Here is a 21,795-nt window from a genome sequence, read left to right as displayed (position 1 = left end):
CTGGTGAAGTTGCTGGACCAGCATGGTGAAGCTGGTGGACCAGCATGGTGAAGCTGGTGGACCAGCATGGTGAAGCTGGTGGACCAGCATGGTCATGCTGATGAAGCTGGTGGACCAGCATGGTGAAGCGGGTGGACCAGCATGGTGAAGCTGGTGGACCAGCATGGTCATGCTGATGAAGCTGGTGGACCAGCATGGTGAAGCTGGTGAAGTTGCTGGACCAGCATGGTGAAGCTGGTGGACCAACATGGTTGTGCTGGGGATTGCTTGACCAGCATGGTCATGCTGGTGGAGGAGATTGTGAAGTGCTCCACAATGGAAATGACCTCCTCTGTACCCTGCTGGTCCATGGCATGGATTTAATTTTAACTTTCGTGTCCAGGCCAAGCCCAGGTCCCTTTTTGGGGTGTTTTACAAAAGTTAATTGTGTTAGTGTGTGTTAGAGAAGCAAATTAAAATGTAATTAATGTAATGAGAATATAATTAGGCCTATCAAAATCTTGGCAACAATTTTTGCCCCTTGATCATGTTTTTTTGGTGCATTCTGAGATTTATTAGACCATATTTGGCCTTGCCCCTGGCTAATTTCCTACATTGGATCATACCATGAAAACATACAGTAAGGGGTAGACATCACCTTTTCTGTCATCATGTTTGGTTCAGGAGATTTGATGCAAAAATAATTAGGTTATAGTGGAAAGTAAAATGGTTGCCATGGCAACCATGAGGAAAACATCTAAAAGCAAAAGTTTTATTGGATGGGGGACCCTGGCACAAAATTGGGGGTCTGTGGTCTAGTTTAGGGGACCTTGATGTGAAAAAGTTTGGGAAACAATCTGGCCCATCACCCATCCCCTATGGGTTATAGGGTGGGTTATATTAGCCTGGGTAAACCCAGCCTCCACGTGACCTGCTCTCAGACCTGCTCTCAGTCACTACGAGAGCAGAGCAGTTCTGAGAGCAGGTCACGTGGAGGCTGGGTTTACCCAGGCTAGGGTTATATGCCTTCTTTTTTAGATTTTGTATCGTCTTCTGGCCTCCATTGACAGCTTGCCAGATAAAATAAATGGTACAGGGCCAAGTTATAACATAAGCAACAAATAACGCAACACACAAGAAAAAAGTTTTAACCATGCCCAACAAAACACCTTACAGGGTAACAGGGTAATATAACACAATACAAGAGGCTAATGCAATTCTATATCAAGCATAGTCCTTTAAAATAACATTACACATGAATGTATTATTATTATTATTATTATTATTGTTGTTGTTGTTGTTGTTGTCATTATTATTACTATTATTACTTTCAAGCTATGTTATGTTTTCTACTGTAACAGAGGCTTTAATTAAACTCTAGGTGGCCCTGGGTCAGACTCATTTCTGAGGCCAGTTTTCCCATATAGAGGGTATGCACGTGATATTCATATTGACAACCCCAATGATAATAATGCCAAAGAATTGAATAACCTCCTTGACACTTTTGACCTGTTACAACATGTCTCTGGGCCCACTCACAATCGAGGCCATACCCTAGACTTATTTATCACCAAGGGCTTTGAGTCATCGTTTCTTTCAGCTAGTGATGTTGCTCTGTCCGACCATCTCTGTATCTTTCTTGAACTCAAGGTCACCCCTATCGCTCTTACTCGGTCAAAAACCAACAAAAAGCGTCACATCAACGAGAGCACTAGCACACGGTTCATGGAGGCTTTCTCGCTGGCCCCTTCCCTCTCCTCAGCCTCTGTCAATGATCTCCTAGATAACTTCAATTCTAAAACCCTAAAGGCTATTGATGCTGTAGCTCCCATTAGATCTAAACTAATCTCCGGTAAGAAAAAAGCACCATGGAGAAACGCTCCCTCTGTAAATAACAAAAAAAGAGATTGTAGGAAAGCAGAGCGCAAATGGCGGAAAACTAAACTTCACATCGATTATGACATCTATAAAAATAGTCTTCACTCCTACAACCAGGAATTAAAAAATTAAAGAAAATTCTTCTTCTCCGACATTATCAGCAAAAACACCAATGACGCTCGCACTCTTTTTACCACTGTTGACAGGCTGACAAACCCCCCCCACAAATTGCCCCTGATCTTCTATCCAATGTCAAATGCAATGAATTTGCGACCTTCTTTAGGGATAACATTATAAATATCAGACTAACTATTTCCACATCAAGAACAAATGTGGCTCCGCCGCACCCACAGAATAGGTGCTTAATTAACATGACTCAGTTCAATGTCATTGACCACAAGAAACTAGAAGAAACGATACGAGGCCTTAAATCCTCATCGTGTCGCCTAGACACCCTGCCAACAAGCTTTCTAAAAAATGTCTACAGTTGCCTGGCGACCGACATACTGAAGATAATTAATACCTCTCTTCTTACAGGCATTTTTCCAAAATCTCTAAAAACTGCAGTTGTTAAGCCCTTGCTAAAGAAGCGTAGCCTCGACCCCTCTATAATCAGCAATTACAGACCAATATCAAATCTTCCCTTTATTAGCAAAATACTCGAAAAAACTGTCTACCAACAACTCAATACCTTTCTATCCTCCAATGATCTCCTAGATCCCTTCCAATCAGGCTTCCGACCCCATCATAGCACCGAAACTGCGCTTATCAGAGTTATAAATGACATCCGAATGAACACTGATTCAGGTAAAATCTCAATCTTAATGTTACTAGACCTCAGCGCTGCCTTTGATACGGTTGACCACAAAATTCTATTGGACAGACTGGAAAACTGGGTCGGGCTTTCCGGCACGGTCCTAGAGTGGTTCAGATCTTATCTGCAAGACAGGAACTACTTTGTCTCCATTGGCAACTACACATCTGACCAAACCAAAATGACATGTGGGGTACCCCAAGGATCAATTTTAGGTCCTGTCCTGTTTAACCTTTATATGCTCTCTCTGGGCCTAATTATGCAAAAAAACAAAATAGCTTATCATAGCTATGCAGATGACACCCAACTCTACATAGCCCTCTCATCGGATGACTATGCCCCCATAGAGACACTGTGTCAGTGCCTTGCGCAAATTAATGATTGGATGTGCCAGAATTTTCTCCAACTTAATAAAGACAAAACAGAGATAATTGTCTTCGGCAAAAAAGAAGATAGGCTCAAAGTTACTGCTCACCTCGAATCCCTATCTTTGAAGCCTAAGGACCAGGTAAAAAATCTTGGCATTATTATTGACTCTGATCTAAATTTCAACTCCCACATCAAGCTTATAAGAAAATCTGCCTTCTATCATCTAAAAAATATAGCAAGGATTAGAGGCTACATGTCCAAACAAGATCTTGAAAAACTAATTCATGCTTTCATTTCTAGCAGGCTAGACTACTGCAACAGTCTTTTCAATGGTCTTCCCAAAAAAGCTATTAAACAACTACAGCTCATTCAGAATGCGGCTGCTAGAGTTCTAACAAGAACCAAGAAAGCTGAACACATTACACCAGTTCTCAAATCCCTGCATTGGCTGCCAGTAAATCTTAGAATAGACTTTAAAATTCTGCTAATAGTTTACAAATCTCTCAACGGGTCAGGCCCACACTACATCTCTGAAATGCTTCTACACTATGAACCATCCAGATCCCTGAGATCTTCAGGCACTGGTCTACTAATTGTCCCGAGGACCAAATCAAAACATGGTGAAGCCGCGTTCTCCCACTATGCCTCTCATAACTGGAACAAACTCCCTGAACACATTAGATCTGCCCCTACTCTGCCTATTTTTAAATCCAAGCTAAAGACCTTTATGTTTACTCTTGCTTTTAACTGCTACTAAACTACTGCCTCTCTCGGCCTGTAATTAAAAAAAAAAAGATTCCTGTACATTTCCAACAAAAGGACTGTACATGTAATAATAATACTGAAGAGTGCCTTGTAACTTATTTAAAACAGAAATAAGAAACTTTCGCGCGGCTGGACCTGTCTGCACCATTTGTCAATAGACCCTTCTCACGGGGGCCATTTTGTGTCGAGAAGCCAGGGTAAACACAGGTGCAAGCAAAACACTAATGAGGGTTTCCAACTTCCATGATTGGAATTTGGAAACCCTCATTAGTGTTTTGCTTGCACCTGTGTTTACCCTGGCTTCTCGACACAAAATGGCCCCCGTGAGAAGGGTCTATTGTCAGTACAGCACTCACTGCTCCGGTCTTCAAATAAACTCCAGAAACAACGAACCGGCGGCTTGAAGCAGATTATTTGTGGAGGTGAGTGAAGTAGGCTTAACTTAACGACAGAAAGAGGTTATTCACGTCAATTACTTGTAAGAAGCAGAGGGGCCGCGCTGAGGGGGGAACACTTTTTTACCGATAGAGCGCTGCTCTCACCTTCAGCTCTGTGTGTGTGTGTGTGTGTGTGTGTGTGTGTGCGTGCGCGCGCGCGCCTGTGGTGGCGTGGCTGGGTGATAATTCTATATTGTAACAGGTTAGTATTTTGGTTTAGTATTTAGTTCAGTATTTTGGTTCAGCTGTCAATCAAATCTTAATTACAGGATCATTTTCTCTTCCAAATGAAGGCGAAAATGGCGCCTAGTGCCTGTCATCTGGCAGAGTTTCTAGCCCATAAACTAACTACTAACTTGAGCAATTATGCAAACTAAATCAAACGGTAATGTCTAAGAATGCAAAGAAATGTAACTGGCTCGTTAAAACACGCATTCCAGGAATATTATTTACATTTATAACGATAATGGCGCGCCTCCGAGCCTGACAGCCTCCCTGGCTGTCAGGGGTCGTCTCTCGGAGATTCCAGGCGGGCGGGCAGCACCTATGAATCGGATTGTCCGCTCGCCCCGCACAAAGCAGCTGGCTCCCTGGTACTCTGCGGATCCCACTCATGTAGCATGACAACAGGCTGAATCCCACTCGATTTGGGGGTGGAACACGCCAGGATTGGCCAATGCCAAAGCCAGTCCTCAGAATTGTCAAATCAAATCATCGACACGTATATGGTCCGCCTCTCAATTCGTTTTCAGTGTCTGACGCTCGCGCTGGTGCATTCCGTTCCGGTTCACTTCGACTTTAATGGTGGAGCTGATTTAATTACTGTATAAATATGAAAACAGGGGGAAAGCTCTACCTTAGCTGGTATTTGTGATGTGTAAAGTAAAGCTAGAGAAACTGACCCAGACCTTTTTTGTTGGGTTTCACTTTTCAATTGTGCAAATATTACACTCACTAAACTGTTTCCCTGTAGGCCTGCTCTGTAGATCTTGGATGTGCATGAGAAGCCTGGTGATGCCTCCTAAAGCAGACTGGACAGAGTGCTACAACATCAACTTCTCTATACAGAACCAGCTGCAGCTGACCGTGGCCTCACCCACTGCCACATGTCTGTATGTTAACTACAAGACTTTATCCACTATCTTTCTCCTACTAATACTGTCTCCTACCACTACACCATTCCACTCCCCTCTCTATCCCTCCATTTTTCTCTCTCATTGTTCTCCCTCCCATTGTAGATGATAACGGAACGCTGAACTGCCAGCATTACTATGGCATTGGCCAGGAGGCCATGCTGGACAAGAAGGTGGGTGCTGTCATCCACGCCGTCAACCTCAGGAAGCTCCTGGGAGCCAAGTGCAGGACGATACGGGAGGAGATGAGAGCGAGGAGGTCAGTGGCATGTGTGGAAACATACACATGAGCAAAGTGCACACAGACATACAGTACAGACAGACTGGATACTTGGTGAAAGAAGAGTGGCCAACTAAGAATCTTTCCCACTTCATACAACTGCTAATTTTTTTTACCTTTATTTATCCAGGGTAACCATAATGAGATTTCCATCTCTTTTTCAAGTGGGCCCTGCTCGCACTCACACACACATTAAGGGGTTAAGGGCCTTGCTCAAGGGCACCTCAGTGGTGGTAATGAGGGAGGGGCAAGTGCTGCTTTTCACACATGCTTTTCTAATGGACACTGTCTCTTTGTCTATATACTGTGTGTGTGAAGGTTTTCGATGAGATATCATACATTGAGGGAGAAACAGCCAGTGGAGGACACACATTAATCTGTTAAGTAAGTTGAGAACTTTTCTTTTCTCCAAAAACCTATTCCTGTGGTCCTCTAGGCCTACTTGCTTTTTATCCTTTCTGGAAAGGATTTTATTTTATTTTATTTTATTTTATTTTTATTTTTTGTGTGTGCTTTGAGCACCACAACATGGCCGGTGTCTCCAAAACTCAGCAACTCACACCAAAATGATCTAGATGGACATATCCTGTGGGTGGCTGTAGTTTTAATTAAAGGTGACTGGCTTGTTAAATAAATGATTTGTGCACATAGCTGATGCCATGATCCCATGGAACCTAATGCATGTGTCACTGCATTTGGACTCTTATTTACCAAATTGTAATGTGTCTGGAATGGATGAGCTGTTTTACCAGGTTCCAAGGTGGATCAGAAAGGTGCGATTTAACGCCCCCACTTACAGTATCTGACTTATCAACTTCAAGATGAATTTTAAAATGTGTTGCGAACTTGGGACCAATCGGGCTGTGAGCTAGAAAGGTCTTTGTACAGCTAGACCCTGGGCAGACAGTACAGTGAAATAATTTTTAAAGTAGCTCATGCGTCATGTGTCACTTTTCTGTAGCACGTTTTCAAACAGCAGTTGAAATATTGACCAAAGAACAGTGTTACTCTGCCACTAATTTATCTCTGTTTGCTTTTCAGTTTGATACAAAGAATGGCTCCAGAACCAAAACCTGAGTGAAGCAGATGTGGAAGCTCGAGTGGGGAAGCCTGGATGCTACATCACAGAGAAAATAATGGACATAAACAAACAAGCAAAGAATAGCACTTGAAGGGACACTCCACCGAAAAACAATGCTGATTTATTTTGCACATAATCTCACACATATCCAAAAACTGTAAACCGTTTTGCAGGCATTCATTTAGTTTGACAGTTATTGAGAGTTGATTTAAGTTGTGATTTGTGAATGACATCACTGGTCCACGACTGAACTCAAATCAACTCTCAATAACTGAAATTAATTAATTACGGTAAATGAATGCCTGCAAAACATTGTTTTTTTCCATAAAGTTTTTAGGATTGTGAGATTTTGTGCAAAATAAATCTGCATTGTTTTTCAGTGGAATTCTCTACTTCTGATTTGACTTAAGGCCTTTGCTCCTCAAGGGAGCATAGGCCATTGACAAAATGTCGGTGGTTGACGGTTCTTCCCTGTTCTCCCCAATTGAGCCTGCTCCCAGACATTTCTGCCTGCACACTTCTTCTCCAGCTGTTCCTGGGGTGACCTCTTTTCTTGTCAGGTGATGTTGCCTGTTTGTTGTGTTATTGTTAATTAGTCAGTAGTTTTATTATTTAATTTAGTTTAATTGTAATGAGTCTTTAATTGCCTTCAGCACATTAATTGAGTTGAGTCACACTTTTACTTTTAATACTTTTGACATAAAGACAGGTACAGGCTGACTGTTCAGGTGCACTGCTGTATGTGCGGTTCTCTCTCCCACTCCCTCTCTGTGTTGCTTTTATTTAATAAATAATTATATTGTTATGTAAACCTGAAATAGTCTTCATTTAACTAGTTCAAGAAAGATTACTTTTGTGATGTTTATCTGGTCTGACTACTCTCAGCATGGGGTGCTGGTTAACAAGCATTCAACCATAGACCAGCATGTTGTGTTTTGACACCAGAATAGCTGGTGTATGCTGGTCACACCAGCATCTACACCAGCATAGGTGTACTGGTGTATGCTTCCCATGCTGGTCACAAGACCAGCATATGTGACCAGCATCCCATGCTGGTCACACCACCAGCATACCAGCATCATCGCATGCTGGTCACACCACCAGCATACCAGCATCATCGCATGCTGGTCACACCACCAGCATCCCATGCTGGTCACACCACCAGCATCCCAGCATCCCATGCTGGTACACCAGCATAACTTGTTGTGTTTTCAAAACACAACAAATTTACCAGCATCCCAGCATGCGATGCTGGGATGCTGGTACACCAGCATAAAAAGCTATGCTGGTGCATGCTGGTTTTTTCAGCAGGGAAATGGTCAAAACGACACATGACAGCGCGCTTGCTATCCACTAATGAGGCGTGGCCGCAGGAGGACACACAGGTGTATCCTCAATGTGGAAATAATGAGTGAGGACAGTTGAAGTGCCGTTACAAGTCTGCCTCCAGTCCATACTGTCACAAATGTGCAGGGGGAAAAATGGTCAAACTATGATCATTTATACCATGGTCTGGGTGAATACTCGATTCTGATTGGCTGCGAGGTGTCCATTAAAAAGTGATATTGTACAGTGATAATGGACACCTAGCTAAATGGTCTGTTCACCGTTCATATCAATGCGCCATAGTTTCACAGTGTGGTATCAAGAGAGCTGTTTGAGCTCTATACCCCCGTTAAGGGTTAATATGACAATTTTCTAAGTTGAGAAAAAAATTGACTCGGTCAAAGTAAGTATTTAAATCACCCCTGTGTGCTCAGTTTATCAAAAATAACTCTTATTTACAATTTTGATTTTCGTTTCGGAGATTTCCCTCCCCTGACAGAAGCCGGCTCTGAGCCATTATGAGCCACTCTCCGGACAGAGAAAATGCCGAGGAAAGAGAGAGAGAGAGAGAGAGAGAGAGAGAGAGAGAGAGAGAGAGAGAGAGAGAGAGAGAGAGAGAGAGAGAGAGAGAGGAGCAGGGAAGCTTGCACTGTGTGTGTCAACAGCGCTGTGCTGTCCTCCTTTCTCTCTCTCTCCTCTCGCCTCTTCATACGCACATTTTCTCTGTCCCACAGTAAACCCTGGAGAATAATACTCATGTATAGAGTCGTTTCCATGTTGCCAAACACTATTGACAGTTTGAGCCTTCCCGCAGATGGCAAAACAAGCAGTTTTTTTTGGACTCCAACATACTGAAAGCAGATAGTTTTCACTCTACTCCTGCCTCGCGCCATTTACGTCTTATAAGACCCGCAGACGTTAACGCAATTCCCTGGAATGCGAGTTTAAACGACCCAGTTACATGGCGTTGCATTCTTAGACATTGCCGTTTTATTTTGTATGTTGTTACATAGGCTACAATTGGCCAAATTATTAGTTAGCTTGATTCTAGAATTGTGCCAGGTGTAGAAACTAAGCAGCCATTTTATCCCATGATAGCCTAATCTCGAGGGGACTATTTTGTCTCGCCGGTTCTCAACTCATATTCAAGGTTATGAAAACTAGATTTTGATTGCAAAATGCATGGAAATATAAATGAATGGTCTTGTTTTGTTTCTTTGGCAAGTGACCATGGTATAAGCGGGTTAATGCACTTCGAGGTGTCCATTATCACTTTTTAAGGGACTTCGCGGAGGCAAACCATCCTCGGCTTCGCCTCGGACGGTTCACGCCTCCACGTCGTCCCTTAAAAAGTGATAATGGACACCTCGTCGTGCATTAATCCTTACATATTATCCAAAGAGTAATTAGGTTTTCAAACTTAACAGCCTAACATTTTGCTAAGTGTTAAATGTTCATACTATGCTGAGCGTTTGAGTTTCAGGATATAAAGTGTTGGCCCTATGGGTAGTGACAGCTGGCACATACGGTTTAAGGGCCTGTGTCCATCTAGCGTCTTTTCATCAGCTCCGGCGTCTTTTTTCAGTTGTTTCCAATGAGGAGTGAGCGTATGCGGGCGCACACGGACGTCTAGAGAAAGTGCGCTGCGTCCAGCGTCTATTTTCACAGCGCTCCGGCGTTTCTGTGCGCTTCCAGCTGAAAATATTTGAACTTTTCAGAAAGACGCTGGTGTCGGGTGCTCCTTTTCTGGCAACTTTAATCATGGAGAAACTATCGTAACAGAGACAGAAAGGCTCAATTGGGAGCAGATTGGCTAGACACTTGATATTTCTGGTGAGTGTTGAGCTAAATCACTGTATGTGTGTTGTTTGCTAATGTTAGCTGTCAGCTATCAAGCTACTACCGCACTGAACTAACGTTAGTTTCACACTGCTTCCTTGTATAATTGTGCGCTGAGATCAGCGCTTCCCAGCGCACTCCCAGCGTTTAACGGTCGGAAAAAGACGCTAGAAGGACACACGGCCTACGGCTTCTCATTGTGATTATAGAGACAGAGGACGAGACGTGGCTGCTCATTATTCTCTTGGACTTTGTCTATTTATTATTTTGGAGGTGCTCATTTGAAGACAATTTTTGTCCACATATTTTTTGATGGCGTGGCCACAGACCGTCTCGAAGAGGGTGTGTCTGTCTAAGTATCTCTTCCTGTCTGTAGACGAATCACAGCTCACGCTGCTATGTGCATGACGTCACGTGCCCGATGCACCACACCGGGGATCAAACAGCACTGAACTCAAAAAGGAGGCACACGTGATTCTCAGCCCACCAGAAATGTTAATATCTGTGCAAATAAGCATGCAAGAATTACAAGAGAAGTGTCAATATCTTAGTTTAATGTAGATAGATACAAAGGCCATGTAATTGGCTCATCATAACTGGCATTCCTGGAATATCGCTATTCACGATGTCCCAGCCACGGCTGATGGCTCTTTCCTGGTCAACGGGCGGCTCCACCCCCGCCCGGGAAGAGGCTGCCTACCCAGGGGGGAAGCGCACACCGGTTAACGGTACCATTAACGCGGTTTGCGGTCTTAAAGGGATACGCACACAAATGCTGCATCAGGTATCAATGGGTTAATCTATCACCATGGAAGTGAAGAGATTGTATAACGGCGAGCCAACTGCATATTCCCCAACATCCACATCGCATCCAACAACATTGTGGAAGGCAAACCACTCCGTTGTTACACTGCGTCTTATATTGATTTTATTTATTTATTACATTTAGGCATACCTCCGTCATTCTGGTTGGGTTAAAGGGACACTCCGCCGATTTTCAACCAGCTTTCAGTATCATTAGAACATCAGTAATATATCAGAAACTTGTAAACAGGTTTGAAGTCGTTCATTTAAGTTGACAGTTATTGAGAGTTGATTTGAGTAAAGGTGTGGACCAGTAATGTTATTCATACACAAATGTCATCACTGGGTCCACAAGTTTACTCAAATCAACTCTCAATAACTGTCAACTTAAATGAACAACTTCAAACCTGTTGACAGTTTTCTGATATACTACTGATGTTCTAATGATACTGAAAGCTGGTTGAAAATCAGCGGAGTGTCCCTTTAATAATTTGGGACATCATATGGGTGCCTAATGAGCATGATTAAAGGACATATTTTCACATCAAGGCCGGCAGATTTGTCTCTTGCTGGATTCAGTCTCAGTCTTCTCTGTGTGACCGCTTTGCTTTTGCTGCATTTGAAAACCGTGATGTGTCTCTCATTAGGTAGTCATCTGTCTTGTGAATTGTGTTTGTGTGGGTTGCCATGGAATTTACCTTCATGGCATAATACATTTTTACTATGGGTGTCACGATACCCTCAGTTCACGATACGATACAATACACGATATTGGGTTCACGATAACGATACGATACTTATATTTTTTTTTACAAAACTTGAATAATGAAAATATATGACTGGAAAAATTTTCTTTTATTTGAAATACATAAACTATACAATCTATATCTTAAATAACTTATGCAGGCAACGAGCTGTGTATTGTGTAGGCTAGTATCTTCACATTTAATTGTCATCCTCGTCAATTAATTCTCTGACTGCACTGCCTGTTGAGCGTTGCACAGCGTTAATTGACAATTGAAACGTATCAAGTTAACGTTACTCTTTCTTTACCAATCCAACACATGCCAGAGAAATTGTTTCACAACGGGAGCACAGAGCTCCATCGCCTAATGATGTGCACATTAAGACGAATTCAGAGCGAGATTCATTTGTAGATTAAAGATGAACTGCTTAGCCGACATGTTGTGCATGTGGAAACAATGGCACGACAACTAGTTCATTTCAGACTAGGTCAGGGATACTCAACTTGCTTTGCCCGGGGGCCACTTTCATGAAATGATAGAAGGCCAGGGGCCAGTTAATAAACAAACAATATACATTTTTCTGTAGCGGATTGTAGGTTTTTGGGGTGTCAGCCGGAGTTTAGTCTGACAATGTTGTGCACACCGGATAGTTCGTTAGGTTAAGTTAGTTAGGTTAAGTACATATATACATAAGTGCCTGGGTAGCAAGCAGACGGCGGTATTTGACAATTTAGCAGCTAAATCATAGATTATTGAAAGATATTCCATATTCCAGACTGAAATGCTACAGAAGTGGAGTATTGGTCAGAATGACATGAACATTTGGACACTTATTCAGCGAGTATCTTGCATGTTGCGTTCAGGTGCACTGTAAAAAAGATTATTTTATTTTATTTTTTATTTTTTTGCAATTCCATCGCGGGCCACACAGCAAGTTGAGTATCACTGGACTATAGGCTTTACAGATGAGGGGAGACATCTCGCCTGCCGCTTGGACCGGCGGAGTCTCCCTGTTCGTCCTCCCCCTCATGAGTAGGGTACAAGCAGAGAGGCAGAGACACACAGCCAGTGAGTGCGCCCTGCTGTCATCCACTGAAACACACGTATGGCGTCATGGGGAAACCGCACGGGGGAAACGTGAATAAGTGTTGCGCAAACTTCGCCAGCCAGGGGAATGCATTAGTCTATAAATAGCCCCTTTAATCTCGTCGGTTATTTAATGAGCGTCGGTTTAGTCCCCATTTCAAGCAAAGCAAATAAAAAAGAGAGAGAGAGAATGCAGATCAGTGCCGTCAGTGCAGCATTGTTTAGAGGTTATTTTTCTCGCGATATAGTTTTTCATCTCCACGACACATAATCATCATGTTTTGATATCGGGAAATTTCGTGGGACGAAATATCGTGACATCCCTAATTTTTACTACACCTCATTAAAAAAGCCTTTCATTGTCCGTTTTGCACATTATGCTCTTACAGCGAGATCCATGTCAATCTAGGGACATAATAATAAAACCGGTTCATTGCTGGCGAGATGTCAAATCATGATCATTGCCTAACCCAAGTCGCAAAAAAGTGAAAGTTCAGAGACACACCAAAGGGAAATTTATTGTACGTGTTCTACCGCCATCAGGTAGACAAGGCTCATTAGGGATTTTAAATAGTTTAGAAGAGTTACACTGTGATCATGTGAAATGTTTCTATGTGGTAAAACATGATGGCGGCTTAGAAGAATTTAGACAGCTGTCATCCCCAGGAGGGGAAGGGAGTTGTATTTGTGTCGAAAAACTAGTGCTAAGATGGGAGTATAATTGCTAATTAACAACTTGCAGCAGTAGGTTAGCTACTGCTTATCTAATTAGTTTATAATAGTGAGAAACCTTTGCCTCAATTAAGTCAAGAGCCTGAGCAAAGATGAGATACCGAGCTTGCTAAATGAAATGTCAACAATAACACAGCCCATTAAATATATACTAACACAACTGAACATTTATGTGTTTCGTATACACAGCCCTGCCAGCCAACATAACAATAATAATACATTAAACTTGTATAACGCTTTTCTAGGTCTCAAAGACGCTTCGAGATACGAAAATTTAATAAAGGTAGGTAGTTAAGATGACTAACCCACCATGCGCTGAAGTAAACTGACAACCAGCAGTAAATCTAGTGCAAATTACTGGCAAAACATCAGATTTCCTTAAATGTGCAACTTCACCCAAATCAGTCTGTGGGGATCCTGATGCACCATCACTGGCGCTGCTCGCTTGCGCCACCTATCTACCTATATGTGTACTGCCTTCAGAAAACATTCAACATGCATGACTTTGTGAGGTTTCCAGACCAAATTTCAAGCAGAAGGCCGCCATATTCGCATAACCTGATCGGCCCGTGACGTCAGTCAAGTTCAGGTATGACGAGTTTATAAGCCTGGAAGCCGCTGCCGGTGAGCTGAGTCCTACTTTCAAAATGTGAGTACAGTAGCCTAGCTAGCTAGTGTAAGGCTGTGTGACTGTGGTTGTCAACGTTACCGCGGGCGCGCTCATGACGTTATGAGGACGCGCCGAGCTCAGGCCTGTTGATTTGACTCTTGTGCTGTCAGCTAAGCTGGAAGATGCCGATTGCCTTACATCATGTAACCTGACCTAACTAGATATACTGTATTAAGCCTAACTAGATATACTGTATTAAGCCTAACTAGATATACTGTACCAGGGACACATGGATTATTTTGGTGTCTCTGACTTCTCATATATTAACAGCTACATTGACAAATGGGACAATCTACCAAAAACCAGCTGAACATCTCAGTTAATCTGCCGGCCAGATGGTCTGTCATTCATTCATTCATTCATTCATTCATTCATTCATTCTCACCCATATGAAGATGGCAACACAGGTGATTGACAGGCTGTAGACCAATAGGACACCACATCCCACCCACAGCAACAGCTCTGGGACAGACAGAGAACCATCTGGACAGCTCTGATTGGCCAGGACACCCTGATTGATCTCTGGTCTTTCTATGAATCAATCAGAGAACAGGATTATATATATTTTTCATAGTGGTAAGTGTGTGTGTGTCTGTGTGTTTATTTGTTTATTTAAAAGGATCCCCATTAGCTGCCGCCGAAACAACCGCTAGTCTTCCTGGGGTCCAAACACAGTACACTATACATTACAAGCAATTGTAAACTGTAGACAGTAAAGTGCAGTAGTAAAATAACATCGTAAAAAAAATAAGAAATAGTAAAATGCAAGCAATACAGGAGAATCACAGAGTATAAAACAGTACAAAAATAGGAAAAAAACAGCAATAGTTTGGTCAGCTAGTTATGTAGCTGGCCAGCTACATTAGATCAGCTGATCTAAAAAGACACTGTTCTAAGACATACTATTAAAAGAAAAACATAACAAGAGAAGTAAAGTTGTGTGACAAGCTTCAAAGTGTGTTTGCTGGTGTTAGTGAGTGCAGATGGGCTCTTAGTTTCCGTTTAAAACCTACCTTCCCATGGATGGAGGAAATATTTACTGGCAGACAATTCCAGGACATTATAGATCTGTATGTGACAGTTTTCTTCATAAAGTTGGTTTTGGGTCTAGGCAAAGTCAACTGACCCCTGCTCGCCCCTCTGGTGGAGTGTGTGTGTGTGTGTGAGTACGTGAGCTATACATTATGCTGTCGAAGAGAAAGCCAGGAGTTTGGGTATGAATAACTTTGTGAAAATGTACAAGTTGGATGGATGATAGTCTCTGCTCAACAGTAAGCCATATGAGACGTGTATGCATTTCAGCTACGCTAGACCTAGGGGAGCACCCAGGGACCAGCCTAGCTGCCTTGTTTTGTGCAACTTGTAACTTATCAAGAAGACCTTTAGCTGCAGATGACCACACCACAGAGCAGTAGTCCAAATGACACAGAACTAATGAGGAAACAATTTGGCGAAGTGCCGATGATGTAACAAATGATGCACATTTCCTAGTGATTGCAACAGCTCTGCCCATTTTCGCGACCACTTTATTGATGTGATCAGACCATGACAATGTGCAGTCGAGCCAGAGTCCTAGAAGTTTTACTGTTTTTACTTGCTTTATAATTTGATAATTATAACTTCATAATCTATCAGTATGTTCATTTTAGGATTCTGTGATAATCTATAATTAGAGCCAAAAATTATGCACATTGTTTTTGATATATTGAGTATAAGTTTATTTGCCTTTATCCAATTATATATAATACTTAGCTCGCTAGAGAGAACATGGTTAAGTTCAGTACATGTGTGAGCCGCATAATAAATAGTAGAATCATCTTACTGATTGCATATGGCATATCATTTGTGAACATGGAGAAGAGGAGAGGCCCAAGACAACTCCCTTGTGGGACCCCGCATTTCAGGGTCCTACTTCTAGATAGTGCCCCGTTAAAATAGACTCTCTGTGACCCAGGTAGCTCTTGACCCACTGAATTGCAGATGATTTAAATCCATAACACGCAAGTTTAGATGTTAAAATGTCATGGTCGATCACATCAAATGCTGTATCGTGTGTATTTATCTGTGTGTGTGTGTGTGTGTGTGTGTGTGTGTGTGTGTATTTGTGTGTGTGTGTGTGTGTGTGTGTCTTTGTGTGTGTGTGTGTGTGTGTGTGTGTGTGTGTGTGTGTGTGTGTGTGTGTGTGTGTGTGTGTGTGTGTGTGCGTGCATGCGTGCGTGCGTGCGTGTGTGTGTGTGTTACCTGGCCCTGCTACCACAGTGGTGAGGCAGTCCTCTTTGTGAGGTGGGGGGTAGATGATGTCTCTCTGGCAGGTGTACAGCCCTCTGCTGCTGGTCAGAATCTCGAAGCGCCCGCTGCCGTTCTCGCTGTAGAAGCGTAGCCCCGCGGCAGGAGGTGCACTCTTCTTCTGCACACACAACAAACCTACTAAATAATGTTCAGGCCCCAATATGTAACTATAGAGTGCTGCAGGAAGGACAGGAGTCCTAAAACCTGGAGGTTTGCTGTCTGGAAGGCAATGGGTTTTTGATATGGGGATTTTGGTTAGATGCCTGAAATAAGGTATGTTGTTAACAAACGTTTATGAAACTGTGACCTTTGTGTTCAGCGAGATCATCTTCACAAATTAACGTCACTTTTATGATTTTTGACATGTTTTCTGAAAACCGTGATGTTTTTTTCACACAGAAGAGATGGTGGAGAAGATTCCTTAACTGGATATACTGTAGGCTGGATCACTGTTTAGTTAGAGCCATCAGAAAGTAGCATAAAACCGACATTTATTCATATTGCCAATTAGGCAATTCAATTTAAAAATACAAAAAACATTGGAGATATTTGTGTCAGTTTTGAATCTGATTCATGAGGAGGAATGACATGTCACTAGAAATACAAGACAACATACACAGATCGCCTCTACGAGTGACGTCACAACGCTGCGACGCTGTGTGATACCGGTGTTTTTCAGCTCTGCCTATTACAACTTTCTTTGCCAATTCCTCGCCTGCCTTTTGCTATCTTATCTTTTCTCTGCCTGCGATATCCACATCGCTACTCAATAACTCTTCTCTCTCAATCCGCGGACGTCTGAAACAACCGTTCTATTGCTAAAAACAAGAGCTGCTAGCCACCAGCTAGCAGCTAACGCTAAACTGTTTACAATGCCCTCGCTCTCCCCCCTGGATAATCACCATGCTACGGGACTATTCAATACGACGATGCTTAGTGGATCCGTGGAATCACGTTAATTTCCTTCGGATGATGAAGTTTTCTTCAAGCTGCCTGATGCTACTTCAACACCAACTCGGGTCCTGTCCATCGCGCAACTAACTACAACATCCGAGCGACTGGCCCATCAACCTAGGCTACCAGCCTCTGCTCCCAAGGCCTCGGGTCCCCGGGCATCGCAACGGCGTGAGCTGCTTCTGGCCGCAGCACTACGACACGCTCCTGACATGGCTAACGCCAGCCATCCCCCTCCCGAATCGGGTAAGATCGATCCAACTCTTACTATCCACTCTCTCTTAGATATGATTCAATTATTAGAAAATCGTGTTTCCCAACTAGAGAACGATAAACGCCAGTCACTTAATGATAGTCTTGTTACACTTAACCAGACTGGCTTCCCTGATAATTTACAATGTACCCCAGTAGCTGATGTGCATTGTGAATTAAGCGAGGATGCTAGCTGCGGTCCAGCTGGTGCCCTCATTAATGCTACCCCGCAGCACGAGCAGAACAACCCGGCCAATGTCTCGTTGGCCCCACAGTCTGTGGATGATGGGTTTACAGTTGTCTCACGCTGCCGTGGCGTTAAACGTGCACAGCCCGCCGCTGTGCAGCCCGTTTCCCAACAAACCACTTCGGTTGAGATTCGGAATAGATTCACGCCGCTTGCTAACTCTCCTGTTCAGCATGCTGCATCGTCCGCTCCGCCCGACAATATTAAACCCTCTATTCTATTGATTGGAGACTCTATAACCTGCAATATCAAGCTTAACACACCAGCCGAGATAGTTTGTCTGCCCGGGGCCAGAGTACCCGACATTGAAGCTACTCTTAGGGTGCTAACAAACAGCCATAGACAGACAATTACCCAGGCTACCCATGATAACATCATACTACATGTTGGCACCAACAATGCTAGGTTTAAACAATCGGAGATCACAAAGTACAGCATAACTAGGACCTGTGCTTTTGCTAGCAAGATGAGTCGGCATCCATTAATTGTCTCTGGTCCCCTCCCTGTCACACTTAACTCTGACATTTTTAGCAGGCTGTTTTGGCTCAACAACTGGCTGGCCAAACACTGTGCTGATAAGGGCTACCTATTCTTAGATAACTGGCCCTCCTTTAGAGGCATGACTGGCATGCTTAAGATGGATGGCATCCACCCTACCCCATTGGGCGCCAGCCCAATGGGGTGGATAGTTGCCTACGGCAACTATCCTACGGCAACTCATTGAAGCCTCCCCCCCTAACTTTGACAATTCGCATGTTGCCAGAATGTCAAGAAATGGTGGGGGCGTTGGCCTAATTTATAACTCAAACCTAGGTCTTTTGCAGGATCAAAAGTATAAGCTCTTATCTTGTGAGATACTTACTATGAGACACTCTAATATAGCTGGCCTCGGAGCCTTCTACCTAGTTATGCTTTACCGCCTACCTGGGCCCTATTCATCTTTTCTTGATGAATTTTCCAATTTTCTCTCTGACCTCGTAACCGGCACGGATAATATTCTTATCATTGTTGATTTCAATATTCATGTTAACTGTAAAGCTGACCCACTCTGCAAAGCTTTTCTATCTTTAGTCGACACCCTTGGCTTTGCTCAGCTGGTTCATGAACAAACGCATTCTAACGGCAACACGCTTGATCTCGTCCTCGCTCGTGGGATTAACGTCTCAGATCTGTCAGTCATGATATACCCTCCAGCACTGTCAGATCATTATCTCATTAAATTTAAAATAGACCTGCCCCTCCGGCAATCAAACCTAGCCGATACCTATACCGCCCGGCGTATCGATAGTTCTACTCCCACTGAACTCGCTGATTTGTTATTGGGGCCGCTTTCCTCTCTCCCAGAGCGGATCGACTCCATTAATGAATTCACAAATCAATTTAACTCTATCCTACTCGCCTCGCTTGATTCTATCGCACCTTTACGTACTAAAATCCGTCGCCCTAAAAAACCCTCGCCTTGGTATACTGACGATACACGCGCACAAAAACTAATATGCAGAAAACTAGAACGTAAATGGCGATCATCCAAGCTTGAAGTCTATCGACTAGCTTGGAGTGATAGCCTATTAAAATACAAATGTATGCTCTCCGCTGCTAGAGCCTCCTACCTATCAGATCTTATTAACACTAAGAAAAATAATCCTAAATTTCTATTTGACATGGTCGCAAATCTTACTCGCAAACCCTCCCCCAATACAAACTCTCCATTTACAGCTAATGACTTCCTTGACTTCTTTAACCGCAAAATTATCTGTATTAGAGATGAAATTAGCGACTCTCTATTACTCACAAAGGGTGCTAACCCCTCTCCTAGCCCTGTCCTTAGAACCTTAGACGAGAGTATTATACTCTCGAATTTTGAGACTATTTCTCTAAATGCACTTTCAAAAATTGTACTTTCATCTAAATCCACAACCTGTTTATTCGACCCTCTCCCTGCAAAGTTGATTAAGGAACTCTTTCCAATATTAGGCCCCCCCTTACTTAACATTATCAATAGCTCCCTCTCCTCTGGCATTGTCCCTGCCTCCTTCAAATCTGCTGTAATCAAACCTCTACTCAAAAAGCCAAATCTTGATCTTGAGGTTCTTAACAACTTCAGACGAATCTCAAATCTCCCCTTCCTCTCTAAAGTTCTTGGAAAAGTAGTCTCGACCCAATTAACTGACTACCTCTCGCATAATAAACTTCTCGATCCCTTTCAATCTGGTTTTAGATCACTCCATAGTACTGAAACTGCTCTTACAAAAGTAACCAATGACCTCCTCCTCGCGTCCGACTCTAATTTCTCCTCTCTTCTCATATTATTAGATTTAAGCGCAGCCTTCGATACAATCGATCATAAGATCCTCCTAGACCGCTTATCTAACTACGTAGGTATCCGGGGCACTGCCCTATCCTGGCTAAAGTCATATTTGTCTGATAGGACACATTGTGTCTCATATAAAAATATTATGTCCACATTCTCCTCAGTGAAGTTTGGTGTCCCGCAGGGATCAGTCCTGGGTCCCTTACTCTTTGGTGTTTACTTACTGCCTCTTGGCGAAATTTTCCGTAGATATGGCATTAACTTTCACTGTTATGCCGATGATACCCAAATTTATATACCAATTAGACCAGACGATCGCTCTAAACTCGCTAATCTTGAATCCTGCTTAATCGCTGTTACAGATTGGATGTCAAATAATTTCTTACGACTAAACGCCAACAAAACTGAACTACTAGTTGTTGGCCCAAAAACCCAACTTCCATTTCTCACTGATCTTAGTCTGAACATTGAGAACTGCGTAATTACTCCAAACTCAAAGGTGAAAAACCTAGGTGTTACCTTTGATCCTACTCTGTCATTCGATGCTCACATTAAGGATATCACTAAAATAGCTTTCTTTCATCTTCGCAATATCTCAAAGATCCGTCCCTTGCTAAATGCAACGGATGCCGAAACCTTAATACACGCCTTTGTTTCATCTAGACTCGACTACTGTAATGTCTTATTCTCTGGCCTTCCACTTAGTAGCACAAATAAATTACAACTCGTGCAAAGCGCTGCTGCTAGAATTCTAACTAGAACTAAGAAGTTTGATCATATAACTCCGGTCTTAATCTCCTTCCACTGGCTCCCAATTCAGGCCAGATCAGACTTTAAGGTGCTTCTGTTAACCTATAAATCTTTGCACGGGCTCGCACCCCCGTACTTATCTGAGCTAATCATTCCTTATTTTCCCACGCGTACTCTCCGCTCACAGGACGGTAATTATCTTACCGTCCCTAAAATTAAGAAAAAATCAGCAGGTAGCAGAGCATTTTCTCACCGTGCTCCACATCTCTGGAACCAGCTTCCTCTGTCAGTTAGGGAAGCTGGCTCCATTGAAATCTTCAAAACTAGACTCAAAACCCATTTATTCTCCCAATCATTTGGTTGTGCTTGATGGTTATGTTTGATGATGTCACTCTCTAGAAATATTTATTAGCTCTTGAGTACATACAATCCTGAATTGCTGAGCGGGCTGTCTCAAGCCAGCAATATCAGTATAAACTTAGACTTGACCTAATTTAATAATATGGCATCAGTCGACCCAGTAGCCTAGATAGAAAATCTATTAGCTGGTGAATAAACTTAGTCCTGAACTGCTGAGCGGGCTATCACAAGCCAGCAGTATCAGTATAAACTTAGACTTGACCTAATTTAATATGGCATCAGTCGACCCAGTAGCTTAGATAGAAAATCTAATAGCTGGTGAATAAAATTAGTCCTGAACTGCTGAGCGGGCTATCACGAGCCAGCAGTATCAGTATAAACTTAGACTTTACCTAATTTAATAATATGGCATCAGCCGATCCAGTAGCTCAGATATAAAATCAAATAGCTGGTGAATAAACTTAGTCCTGAACTGCTGAGCGGGCTATCTCAAGCCAGCAGTATCAGTATAAACTTAGACTTGACCTAATTTAATAATATGGCATCAGCCGATCCAGTAGCTTGGATATAAAATCAAATAGCTGGTGAATAAACTTAGTCCTGAACTGCTGAGCGGGCTATCTCAAGCCAGCAGTATCAGTATAAACTTAGACTTGACCTAATTTAATAATATGGCATCAGCTGATCCAGTAG

The 21,795-nt window shown here is 42.8% G+C and overlaps 1 protein-coding gene and 1 pseudogene across 2 annotated transcripts in view; one reads left to right on the top strand and one right to left on the bottom strand.

Moving 5' to 3' along the window:
• Nucleotides 1-21,795, top strand: part of LOC310786564 (histone H3.2 pseudogene) — a 383,278-nt pseudogene that overhangs the window by 4,565 nt on the left and 356,918 nt on the right. The window lies entirely within an intron of this gene.
• Nucleotides 1-21,795, bottom strand: part of LOC310786969 (eukaryotic translation initiation factor 3 subunit H-like) — a gene marked incomplete at both ends in the record, with an annotated part of 187,459 nt that overhangs the window by 152,756 nt on the left and 12,908 nt on the right. The window contains one exon of the mRNA XM_083648299.1: nt 16,181-16,346. Coding sequence (XP_083504425.1) covers nt 16,181-16,346 — 166 coding nt within the window. The remainder of the gene's footprint in view (nt 1-16,180; nt 16,347-21,795) is intronic.

The sequence above is a fragment of the Poromitra crassiceps genome (assembly GCF_964638095.1).
Source record: "Poromitra crassiceps genome assembly, chromosome: 12".
Classification (NCBI taxonomy): domain Eukaryota; kingdom Metazoa; phylum Chordata; class Actinopteri; order Beryciformes; family Melamphaidae; genus Poromitra; species Poromitra crassiceps.
This window is presented reverse-complemented; position numbering and strand designations above follow the sequence as displayed.